The sequence below is a fragment of the Astatotilapia calliptera genome, chromosome 13, assembly GCF_900246225.1.
Source record: "Astatotilapia calliptera chromosome 13, fAstCal1.2, whole genome shotgun sequence".
Lineage (NCBI taxonomy): Eukaryota > Metazoa > Chordata > Actinopteri > Cichliformes > Cichlidae > Astatotilapia > Astatotilapia calliptera.
In genome coordinates, this window is record NC_039314.1 from 8,474,930 (window position 1) to 8,488,270 (window position 13,341).

General features: G+C 42.4%; 1 protein-coding gene across 1 annotated transcript in view; it reads left to right on the top strand.

Annotated features, from left to right (window-relative positions):
* lyst (lysosomal trafficking regulator) overlaps positions 1-13,341 on the top strand; it is a 62,524-nt gene that overhangs the window by 23,110 nt on the left and 26,073 nt on the right. The window contains exons 5-8 of the mRNA XM_026191138.1: positions 3,503-5,594; positions 9,641-10,583; positions 10,685-10,846; positions 12,962-13,118. Coding sequence (XP_026046923.1) covers positions 3,503-5,594; positions 9,641-10,583; positions 10,685-10,846; positions 12,962-13,118 — 3,354 coding nt within the window. The remainder of the gene's footprint in view (positions 1-3,502; positions 5,595-9,640; positions 10,584-10,684; positions 10,847-12,961; positions 13,119-13,341) is intronic.

Sequence of the window (13,341 nt, forward strand, 5' to 3'; positions counted from 1 at the left end):
TCAGCTGTGTTTTTCTATCCATGCTTATGCTTTTACTGCTCTGGCAGTGTGTTTGGGATCATTTTCAAGCTGAAAAATGAAGCCATTACCATAGTTTTTGCATTGATAATAGGGCTGCCACGATTAGTCGACTAGTCACGATTATGTCGACTATTAAAATCGTCGACGACTAATTTAATAGTCGACGCATCGTTTGAAGCTTTGTAAGAACACAAAGGACGCAGGAATGAGTAGTAGGATTTAAGGGTGTAATAACGGACTGAAACAGAAGATGGCAGCACTGCATGTACAAGGATGCCAGCTGCCGTTAAACCCCGAAGAAGAAGAAGCTGTGTCCCAGAATTCATAGCGCAGCCCAGCGCAGTTGTCAACAATGGCGGCAGCTAGTTAGTTTTAACTTTACTCCTATTATTCTTTCTGGGTCACAAAATAAACGTTTAACATATTTTCAGGCGAGAATGTAGCTGTGTAAACCTCAAATATCTGCTCAGTTTATCAAGACACCACATATTTTCAAAAGCTCTCCGACGTTTTCGGAGACGTCTGTTACCCACTAGCTCGTTAGCTAGGCGGGGGCAAGGCTAACTAGAGCCGTGAGAACACCGGACTCCCGGCAAATCGTTTTCAAACCCACCACTGTCTTTCGCTACTCAGGTTAAACATGATATATAAGTCACTTAGATAACTTAAAATGTTATTGTTTGGCTTTCTTTAGTATTTTATTTGTTCCTGAGTAAATCGGTTTGGCTAAGATTAAAGTTATAGTTTTTGCACAGCTAAATAAACTTCAAGCAGACAGCTGATCATCAGAAGTTTGAGACGCTGGATAATATACTCCGGTGTCCTGTTATATTTTAGAAAGCAAGGAGTTTATTAAACTTCACCGAAACAATCTGCAAATTTCATTAAAAATTAATAAACTACCATCTTGTCTTTATTTTTAGTTAGCACAAACACTTCAAGCTGTAAGCTAATGATAGTTATATAAGACCAGATGCTGCTGGTGCAATAAGCTGTACGCTGTACGTCCAATGGATGATGATCTGATTAGTCGACTAATCACAAAAATAATCGGTGACTAGTCGACTATCAAAATAATCGTTTGTGGCAGCCCTAATTGATAATTAAATCTATTTTGAAAAGATCCCTAACACCACTGACTGAAATACAGCCCACAAAGCCCATAAACTCTGGAGAACTGCTGGTCAAGACCACTTTAAAAAAAATTACAAAACTTTGTCTCCTTGGAAACCGATAAAAATTGGGGGGAAGCTCAAGAGTTTTGCACACTACTGTATGTGAAGACACTGAAATTGGTTTTGACTTTAAATTGCGTCTCTAATGTCCTTATTGAATTACTTATTTTTATCTCAGGGCTGTACTTGCACAACACAAACTTTCTACTGTACTTGTTTCACAACGGATTAATCAATTTTAACCATTTACGACATTGTGAATGATGTTAGTATTGCAAGCACAAGCAGCCACAGAACGGGAGAAGAGCAGTGATTACAGAGTCCTGTGACCTCCAGATGACACTGGCATTTAGTACAGGGCTGCCGATCCTTTCTAACATGCACCCTAGACATTTTTACTTTAATTAATTCTTGCTTACTGAGAGTTTGAGCAAACAAGGTACGGCTGCTGAGATGCAGCTGAGCATTACACTTAGGAAGTAATATTTTTGATATTTAAAAATAAATATTTGTCAGGCTGGTGTCTAACATTACGTGTCAAATACTAAAATGTGACATTTACAGCTGCTGAGTATACGTCTATAAGTATACTCAGCAGCTGTCTATAGGTAGTCCCATGAAAAATGTTGCCTTTTTGGTATTTGTACAGATAACATTTTGTACTCTTTGAAGCAATACCAATTAATACAAGTGTATTTAAACCCAAAATGTAACAACTTGACTGCATTAAACATTTGCCTATATTAAATCAGTAAATAAATATCAGACACTTGCAACAAAATACACCTGTACATATGTAACACTATCAGATCCACATAAATGGAATCCAGCGTTTGTGAGATCTAGGGTGGGTTTTTTCCTTTCTGTGGGAGTTTGTGGTATAATCACTCCAGTCGCAGTCAGGTTTTAAGAGAAAACCTGAGGGGATACCTACGAGTTAGTCAGGGTGATCGTGGCTCAAGAGTTGGGAGGTCGCCTTGTAATCGGAAGGTTACTGGTCCGAGCCCCGGCTTGGACAGCCTCGGTCGTTGTGTCCTTGGGCAAGACACTTCACCCGTTGCCTACTGGTGGTGGTCAGAGGGCCCGGTGGCGCCAGTGTCAGGCAGCCTCGCCTCTGTCAGTGCGCCCCAGGGTGGCTGTGGTTACAATGTAGCTTGCCATCACCAGTGTGTGAATGTGTGTGTGAATGGGTGGATGACTGGATATGTAAAGCGCTTTGGGGTCCTTAGGGACTAGTAAAGCGCTATATAAATACAGGCCATTTACCATTTACCATTTAGTCATAGTACACATAACAATGATTGGCTCCAGCAAGTTCAGATCAAGATCACTTGATGCGTAAAAAGAAATGAATAATAAAAGGCCCAATGAACCCTCCCAGATTTTATCTCGGGATCTGCAGGTAACTATTTCAACTATCGGTGACAAAGTGCATGTATTTACAATCAGAAAGCAATTTTAACTTGCATGGGTGCAGGGCCAATACAAGTCTTTTCTATCCAAAAACAACATTAAAGCTGCAGCTTGCCAGTGAACATATGGGCAAAGAGCTTACCTTTTGGAATATTGTGTGGTCACAGTAATGATAGGATGCAGAGCACAGGCCAAAGACAGCTTTTGATGAAAATAATCCCATTCAAACTGTGAAGCATGGTGGTGAAAATGGTACGGCTTGAGGTTGCTCCTCTGCCTCAGGGATTTGGCAGCTTGTTGGCAGGGCTTTAACTTTCATTTTTCACTATCAAAGCTTACTTGTTGATGATGATGTAAGCTATTTGTAAATGGTAAAAGGACTGGCACTTTTCTACTTAATCTGAGCACTCAAAGCGCAGTCTGAGTCCTCAGATTGTAGTCTGAATGTCTAAACAATGTAGGACCATTTAATAGGATAATGCTTCTAAGGACTCAAAGAAATCAACCAAGGAATGGTACAAAAACAAAAAAAATGAGGTGGTGTTGAATGGCTTGGTCATAAAGAAAAAGACTTTCTATTCCATTCCATTTAGATTTGCTGGGGAAACCCTGTATAAGATTTTTTTTTTCTTATACAGGGTGCCATAGTAGTTTGAAAGGTTACTATATTTTATCCACACAAGCATTTCACATCTATTGATATTTTTGTTGAAAAGGTTTATTTTGGTCTTGTTTAAGTATGTCACCTTTATCTGTAGACACCAGGATCAAGTGCTTGTCTAAATATTAAAACAAAAAAAACAATACTCTCACTTTGTGGGATTTTCTTACTTTTTTGCGATTTGCATGCACCTAGAACAAGTATGATAGATATGTATTCTATGTATTGACAGATTTCACCCTGCCGTCCCTGCTGGAGGTATTCCTGAACCGGGAGGTGAAGGCCATCCCTCTCAGAACAGGGCTGAAGGCTGCAACAGATGAGCAGACCTCTGGGAAGAGATCCCGTGTTGCCAGCAGTACCTGGAAGTCACGGAGGTCCCGGCGGACAGCGCAGAGATACTCTGTGAAAGATGCTCGCAAGTCTCAGGTTTCTACCTCAGATTCAGAAGCCAACTCTGAAGACAAAACTGGCCCAGGTAGTGCACGGAGCCGAAGATCACATGGCTCCACCATCCAGGTAAGCTGTCAGCATCATCGATCAGACGCCTCGCAGTTCACGTCCACCGGCACCACCACAGAAACCATGAGTGCCCCATACCCACATCCCAGAGCCCCTGGATCCCAGATGGCTGACAGCGAAACCCTAACAGACCCAGCTGCAATATCAATATTCAATCGAATGGAAAACTCGCCTTTTGATCTCTGCCATGTGTTGCTTTCCTTGTTGGAGAAAGTGTGTAAATTTGACATGAGCATCAACCACAACCCTGGCCTGGCTGTCAGCGTTGTGCCTACTCTCACAGAGATCCTTACTGAATTTGGAGATTGTTGTGGTCCAGGGGGTGGAGGAGGAGCAGGACCAGAGGAGCTTGCTGGAGGCTGGACAGAGGAGCCAATTGCACTAGTTCAGAGAATGCTACTACGAACCATCTTGCACCTGATGTCTGTGGATGTGAGTCAGAATGACAGCCTTCCAGACAGCCTGAGACGTAGTCTAACAGACCTGCTGCGAGCCACTCTCAAAATCCGGAGCTGCTTGGACAGACAGAGTAACCCTTTTGCTCCTCGGCCCAAGAAGACTCTACAGGAAGTACAGGATGACTTCTCATTCTCTCGTTATCGCCACAGAGCGCTACTGCTTCCAGAACTTTTAGAAGGAGTACTGCAAGTGCTGCTGGGTTGCCTGCAGGCTTCCACTCCCAACCCTTTTTTCTTTAGTCAGGCTCTAGAGCTCATCCATGAGTTTGTTCAGCACCGTGGCCTGGAGCTCTTTGAGACTACAGTGCTTCGACTGGAGGGACTTGGCAGAGCCAGAGATTCTAAAGTTGGAGGTGAAGCCTCAGAGAGGCTACGAGGCCTCATTGCAGGGGTCTTCAAGATTGTCAGTGCTGTAAAGAAGGCAAAGTCAGAGCAGCTGCATCAGTCTGTGTGTGCCCGAAGGCGCCATCGTCGCTGTGAATATTCCCACTTCCTGCATCATCACAGAGACTTGTCAGGTTTGCCCGTCTCTGCTTTCAAGCAAGCTGCTAGGCGCAACCCCTTTGAAGAGGATGGAGAAGGCGGAGGAGAGATGGAGGGTGAAGCAGTACGTTATCCTGAGCGCTGCTGCTGCTTGGCTGCCTGTGCCCACCAGTGCCTGCGGCTCCTACAGCGCCTGTCCCCCAGCGGGCCAGGTGTGTTGCAGGTATTGGCTGGGGTGCAGGCTGTTGGAATCTGCTGTTGTATGGACCCCCGTTCAGTCGTAGGACCTTTACTCGATGCCTTTAAAGCTCCAGGGCTGCGTAGTTACCAGTCTCATGTTCTTAGTGTCCTGGGGAGACTGATCTTAGACCAGCTTGGTGGGGGACAGCCTTCAGAAAAAGCCAAGCTGGCCTCATGTAACATCTGCACTCTGGATAGCAGCCAGCTGCCAGGCCTGGAGGAGACATTGCAGCACGGGGAACCTTCAGCTATTTCTACCAGCTTGTGTTACCGCTCCCAGGGTATTCTGCCAAGTGGAGGGGGCACTGAGGATATGCTGTGGAAGTGGAATGCTCTGGAGGCCTACCAAGAGCTAGTGTTTGGTGAGGACTGGCAGCTTAGTCAGCAGATAGCTGGCCATGTGTGCCACCTAACTCAGAGGGGCAATGCTATAGTGCAGTGGCAGCTCTACACACACATCTTCAACCCTGTGCTGCAGAGAGGGGTAGAGCTAGCCCACCACGCCCAGCAACTGGGAGTTTCTACTGTCTGTACTCAGGTCTGCAGCTATCACACGCAGTGCCTGCCTGTGGAGGTACTACTTGTTTACCTACAAACGTTACCATCGCTTCTCAAATCAAGGTGAGCTGGTTCACAGGTTTAGTTAGTTTAAAATATAATTCTGTTTTCCCTCTTCGTGTGTGTGTGTGTGTGTGTGTGTGTGTGTGTGTGTGTGTGTGTGTGTGTGTGTGTGTGTGTGTGTGTGTGTGTGTGTGTGTGTGTGTGTGTGTGTGTGTGTGTGTGTGTGTGTGTTGTTAGATGTCAAAACCTCCTGAAAACAAGCAGCACGTTCTTTGGTTATGAATATTTTCAGAAGCATTAGCAATTTATTTTATAAATTTCTTCTGAAAGACAAGTGATATAGATGTTTATTTCGATAGATATTGCATATTTCTTTCTTATGAAATGGATTCCTGTCCTTTTGATACAATGACCTAAAGCAAATATAATCCGCCAGTTCAAAGGAGGATACCTAATCTACTTGGAATTTCTTTGTCATTAGATCTATCCCTCCAGGTCATTGCTAATTAATGCTAATCAATAATTTAGCACTGCTTTGTGAACTCAGCGAGATGGAGAGGATTATTGACAGTTTATGTAAGAGTGTCGTGAGTACAGTAGCATAACATAGCAGAGGCAGATAATGTTTGTTCGTGTGCTTTCATCAAAATGCTGGCAAATGTGAAGTTGTGTAAAACTGTATTTTTGGTTTTTGGTGTGGATATTCTCAGTTGTCTGTAGAATTCTGAGATGTTGAGACAATCCAGAGACATACAGGTTAAGTAAACTCTGAAACGCCCATAGAATGGGACGTGCAGAGGTCTGTGCCTGTGTGTTAACCCAGGTGACCTGCTTAGATTACATCTCAGCGGCCGCTCTACACATGCTGTGATTGGTTGCATGTTCTTGCGACCCTCAGCAAGATCGGGAGTGTTAAAAAATAGATGGCTGGATGCTTTGAGATGTTTTGTCAGCAGTAGGCTGATAGATTTCCTTGTTAAAATTCAGAGAGTTCTCTGCTCTCTACAAGTTTGACTGACATCTGTGATGGGTTTGGGTTTTTTTTCTCTTTTAACCAATCCTCTGAATTACATTTTACAACTCTTTAGAGCATAACAATAAACTGCTCATATCAATGAGGTGTCTGATAAAATATTTATTGATAAAAAGTCCACATGTGTTTTAACAGGAAAAAACATTAATAGCCCAATAGCTAATCAGTTTAACTCTGCTGCTATTTTTTCATTCTGTTAATTTTTTTTGAGACAAAATGCACAACAATTTACTTTTAGATTCAGAAAAGCAGGAATCAAAATTCTCAGCTTGTGTCGAGACTTTTAGTTTAATTAATAGACTATAAATGTAGATCTATAAGTTTATATAAACAAGTTTTCACTTATCCTCAAAGCCCAAATTAAGGGGTATAACATTTACAATTAAAACTCTCTTTTATGTTTTCTGCAGCAACTTTAAGGTTTTTGTGCCATATTCAGTTGTTTGGTATGCAATGGATGTAGTTGTAGATCTAGTTGTATTGGTCTGTTTTATTATAACCTCAGCTCACAGAACACAGGATAGTTGGTGCGTGGCTTACTAAGATGTTATATCTGTACTGGTCTCAAGGATGAAATTGAACGACCACATTTCCCCATGAAGTCTGCAGCATTACTCCATGACAGGCTCCAAATTAAAAAGTCTTCATTGGTACTGAATTTGCAGTTGCATATGGTCAGACCTCACATCTTTGCACATGGTCACTCTCGCTAGGTTAGACTATACAGCTCCATCTACTGGGCTATATACATATTTGTTCCAAATATAGCTGCAAAGTTAGCTGGCTGCAAAGCGGTGATTAACTTGTGTTGTTTAGGTTGGCAGACAGATGGAAATTAGGCGAAATAGGATCCACAGATCATTTGATTTGGGGCACATTCATGTATGAGTTACACAAATTGGAGCTTCAGAGCCTTCAGTACTGCGGGAAAAGGTTTGAGCGACATGTGTCAGATTTTTCTGTCTTTCGTGGTCTCACAAACCGAGCGATTGAATCGATGAGGTTATTTGTGTGATCATCCTTCACGTGGATGGGCAAAACCAATTCTACTTAAGTGGTTTTTACATCACCTTCTTATGCAGTCTGCTCATGCAGGAAAAGTTATCGAAAGATAACCTGAAAGACGAGCAGCTTTTCTTCAAAGTTGGACATCATCTGATGCATTGCCCGCCACTGCATCATCTCCTGCTCTCGTTTCGGTTTCTGCGAAACAGGAATCATATTTTTCAGAAGTGAGCATTAAATATGCAGACTAATGAATAGCCATTCTGATGGAGTTTCAGACCACTAATGAAAGGAGGAAATGTTGTGAAGAAGCAGATTTAATCAACGCTACATTTATTTAGAGGAAGACTGGAGAAAATGGGTTTAAATTGGTGAAAAGAAATCAACAAGTTAATAATCTGTTAAATTTGTTTTGTGTTTCACGCTCCCATCCTCAAAGCTCTAACTGAACATCTGTGTCACCGCACACTGCAGAGAAAACTCCATGCTGAGATTAAAGTGGTTGTGTTTTGGTTTTTTGTGGGATTTCAGTCCGTTTGTAATGTTAGCACTTCTCTCAAGTTGTTTTTCCACACCAAATGTTGATTTCACTCAGAGGTGATGCTTTATTCTTTCACCATAATTTACCTTGTGCTGTGATAGCGTCATTTATTATTCATCACAGCCTCAGTAGTGTGTGTATATCACCAGTAAACAAATTTAAAAGGGTAAGGTGTCAGCTGTGTTTTCCCAGTAAATATATGATTTGCCTTAAGATAACAAGTCGTGAATTTGTCTTTCATGTTGCTCAATAGAATAAACATGAAGCAGAAAAGACATTGGAGAACAAAGAAAACGCAGTAAATAAAGACTAGCAGGTGTGTCCGTGTGCATTATTGTAGATGATGACTTATTTATGTAAAGGTGTTGTGCTGGAGAGAGAATTATTTCTGCAACCTGAAGAGAACAAATGGAGTTGGCGTGTGAAGGCTCCTGCGTGATGAGGTTTTTTTTTCTGTCACTGGCTGGTTACAGCACTTGTCTGATTGAACTGAGCGGTGCTTTTTATTTTAATAAGGGAGCGCTGCGGTAGGAGGTATTTGTGTGCACTCTACACATCTACCCGAGTTGTCAGCATGTTGTTTATTTTGCTGGCTAATAAGAAGTACAACTCCAGTTCCAAAAAAAGTTGGGATGCTCTGGAAAATGCAAATAACAGAATGCAATGATGTGCAGATTTCATAAGCCCATATTAAATTTGCAGCAGAAGATAGAAAACGTATGTTTAAACTGAGAAAACATACCATTTCAAGAAAAAGGTTATTTTTAATTTGATGGCAGCGACACGGCTTGAAAAAGTTGGAACAGGGTCATGTTCACAATCACGTAGCATCTCCTCTTCTTTTAATAACAGTCCATAAACATCTGTGAAATGAGCTGCTGGAGAGAAATGTTGTCCCATTCTTATCTGATACAGGATTCTAGCTGCTCAACAGTCCTGGATCTTCGTCACTCTTTCCATTTCATGATACACTAAATGTTTTCAATTGGTGAAATGTCCTCAGCACCTGGATTCTTCTACTATGGAGCCATGCTGTTGTAGTAGATGTAGTATGCAGTTTAGACCTTCCCTAAAAAGGCATTGTCTGGATAGGAGCATATGTTGCTCTAAAACCCGGATATGCATTTCAGCAGTGATGGGGCTTTTCCAGATGTGCAGTACCATAGGCACTGAGGCACCCCCATACCATCAGACAGGCTTTTAAACTGAACGCTGATAACAAGTCAGATATTCCCTCTCCTCTTTAGTCCAGAGGGTGTGATGTCCATAGTTTTCAGAAAGACTTGGTACATTTTCTAAGTACAAATATTTTATGTTTTATATGTTCTGTTGTCATTAATAATAATTCATGGCATTCTGTTTTTATTTACATTTTACATAGCTTCTCATCTTTTTTGGTGTTGGGTTTATATATATACCCATTCTTTATGAGGGGGGTAATAAATGACACAGTGCATTTTAATGTGAAAAACAACTTATTAAAATGTCCTTTTTGTTTAACTTAGTTTCTCATCTTTTGTATTATAGGGTGATCAGAGACCTTTTTATTAGCTGTAATGGACTCAACCAGGTGACAGAGCTTGTCTACTTGGACCAGACACGCTCTTTAGCTTTGAAGGTGTTTGAGACTCTGATAATAGGCAGTGGAAAGCAGCAGGCTGAGGGGGTGCTTCAGGAGCTGGAGAGTGCTGATGCTGAAGAAAGGGAGGCTGTCTTAGGCCTGGCTGAGGAACTGGGGTCCAGAGGCATCGGAGAGGGCGCACAGAGTCTCAGCAAGTTCTATGAAGGCCTGAAGGAGGCTTATCCACGACATAAGAGCCGTAGCGGCCAGGCTCGTGGACCGGGGCGCAGCCGAACAGAGATCCACCTTCATGTTATCAATCTTTTTCTATGTGTGGCCTTCCTCTGCGTCAGCAAGGAGGCAGATTCTGACCGGGACTCAGCCAATGACTCCGAAGACACTTCGGGTTATGACAGTACAGCGAGTGAACCTCTGGGTGGACGGCTGCCATATCTGTCCCCAGACAGTGTAGCCCTGCCCTCTAAAGAGCAGCTACGACGCGCCGCTGATGTTTGGTCAGTGTGTCGGTGGATCTACCTGGCCAGCCCTTTGTTCCAGAGACAGTTCTTCAGGCTGGGTGGACTGGATGTCTGTTTGCGCCTTATGGCAATGGTCATTCAAAAGCTCTCCTGTAAAACGAAGGATGGAAAAGCAAAGAAGAAGAGAGACGGCAAAGGTAAAGGCAGCCCCGATTCCACAGCCACTTCACTGGGACTGGAGGAGACTTCTCATGATGCATCTGAAACCAGCAGCACCAGTCCAGCTGAAGGAAAGACCAAAGATCCATCAAAGAAACTTGAGGAAGAATGGCAACTTCAAAGTATTCGTCTCCTTGAGGCTTTGCTGGCTATTTGCCTACACAGTGCTAACTCAGCCCTGCAGAGGATAGAGCCTGAGCTTTCTTATCAGGTATGTTGAGCAATGTGTTTAATTAACTAACCCCTAAACAGGCCAAATACGCAAAAAAATACTTTGGCTTAACTTAAAGTGTCATGTCCTCTCGATTATAGCTCCATTCAGTGGAGGATACCTTGTTAGAAGTGAGAGACCAGCTCTCTCGGTCTGGAGTGGTGAACTCTGACCTTGCCATACCCCTGTTTGACTCTCTCCTGAGAGTGGCCTTGGCTGAGGTGTCATCCTGTCCCGATCCCCCTGAGGAGAAGCCAGAGAGGGTGAGTCCTGCCTTGGGAGAACCTGTGAGACAATAAATATTCTCCACTTTCATGAAACACTCATGTATAAAGAGACATGAGGTGCCGTCATTGTTGATCACATCTAATCACTCTATAAAGCTTTTGGCAAAATGTCTCTCCATTATTTGTTCGGCTGAATTCCATTTACTCATTAAAATTAATCTTTTTTAAATCTCTTTTTAAAACCATTTGTTTTCGCTTGCACAATATGTGCCTGTTTTCACACTACTAAAAAGTCATTCATGAAATAAATATTTCAAATGACTATATTATTGCACTAAATGAAAGCTGCTATAGGTTGATTTATTGACCTTTTGTTGAGCAGTTAGTATCTTGGAGGCCTTTATTGCCCATATCTGTCCTGTTGACTCTAAAAACAACAGGCATGCTTTCCTGCCTGTTTTTTACTTCTCTGTCTTTTATGTTACTGTTTTTCTCACTCTTTTAACAAATTCCAGAGATAATTCCTACTGATTTCAGCAACTTGGCAGAAGGGCAAAACAAAAGGGCAAATGCCTTCAAAGGTTTCAGGCAGGGCTGAGAACTAGAGAGAGAGTTGAGAGCCTGTGTGATCAGAAACAACTGCATTTTCTTGTGTGTGACCCCATGTTATTAACTCATCATCTCCCACCAGCAGCCACTATTAACCAGTCAGACGGACAATAACATGCAGTGCAAACACGAGTGAAAATTGTATGTTTCTTTTTGCTGCCTCTTTTGTCTGCAGAGTGAAGTATCTGTGCATCTACAGCGTGTGTTTGAGCACCGTGGTAAAATATAATGAGCAGTGGTGTTTATTTAAGAGGCAAGCGTACAATGAGAGGAAAACCATTTTCCACCCAAGTGTTATCAAGCATCAGTACTGCCGTGTAAGGCCACTCGCACTATGTTGCTAAGCAGCTGTTATCAGCCTGATGTACAACAACAGAAACGGTGAACGTAAATAATTGTAGCCTTTGTGTGGAGCCAGCAGCGGATGCAGCCTCATTTTAAAACCCAGCATGCTGCTGATGTTTCTTTGTTTTAGTGGATTTTACACTCTGCTGTCAGCTCTTCAGACAGACTTAGTTTAATTAACATATTGAAAACATTTTTTAATTCAATCAGTTATCTTCACACATGTTGACAGTTTCTCACTTGCTCAGTACAGATGGGCCTCTACAAACTCTCACCTCCTTAGCAGTGCCACTATCAGTGCAGGCTTTGTAAAGCGTTATTTAAGATTCGCAAGAGACATGAATCTGTTTTTTCATTTATTCCATAAATAAGGCAAACACAAACGAAAAGAAGCCGTCCGCACTTACATGACTGAAAGTAACTGTCTCATGTCTCTCAGCCGTGTTTTCTTCAAGTCTTAAAATGCCTGTCTGACTAAGCCTGTTCCAACACAGGAGGATTTGGCTTTTTATATAATAGATTTACCTATTTCCTAAGAGCTTAGTTCTTTCTCAGTGAGCACTGGCAGACTGTGATGTTCGCTTAACCATTACAAGTATGTGCTTGAAGCACCGAGATTAGTCTTCCACCGCAAAGTTTGTCCACTGATTTAGACCAGTCTTTTAAAATGTTCACCCACAATTAAATATAAAAACAGCCTCATATTAGTTTCGAAGGAATAGAGGTGTGTGATGCAAAAAGCCTCTTTGAACCAGGAAATGGTTTAGTTTGTCAGTTTACGTGTGTGTGTGTTTGCCTACATGCACATATGATGACTGTTCATGTCGAGGAACTGGGGCTGTGTGAGCGCCTTGCAGGTCAGCTGATATTTGTCTTATGACTAAAAATCTTGTACTTTCTTTTTCCCCCGTTTTGAGGGCAGTCGATTCGCCGCATCAGGCATGACACTCCATGTCATGCCTTTCACATTTTACCCTAAAAATACTCAATCGAGGAATTTTTTTTTTTTAATTTTTTTTTTTTAAAGCAGCATTGGGTAAGCTCTTATGAAAGCAATCTTATCTTAAGTGCTTGAAAGTTAACCAGCCGTTGAACTTGGAGTGTATGGGATTGAAATTCATGATTTATTTATTTTTTCCTCTTCTTATTCCTACCTCCTCTTCTGCCTCACTTGCTCTTTCACTCTCTTCTTGCCAGAAGCTCCAGGTGTTGGCGGAGGGGGCGGCCCCAGCGGGCGATCTGTCTGAGGAGGTGGACGAGGTGCAGAGCTGCGGCGGCAAGCCCCCAGGGGAGGAGGAGGGCTACGACGCTGACAGCGAAAGCAACCCAGAGGACATGGCCAAGCAGGAAGAGGGTAGGTCCACACTTACTGCCACACTACCACACACACGCATGCTTTTATTCTCACTTACTCCTCCTCAAGGATCCATAGCTGCTGCACATACCAAACCACTTCAGATATTGTTACTGAGGCTGGTTGCAGTTCACACTTATATGAGTCTTATTACTTTTCACTGCCTATTCATTTTTCAGTTTATTTTCTGAACGCTATAAATCATTTTTACTTCAGATGTTTG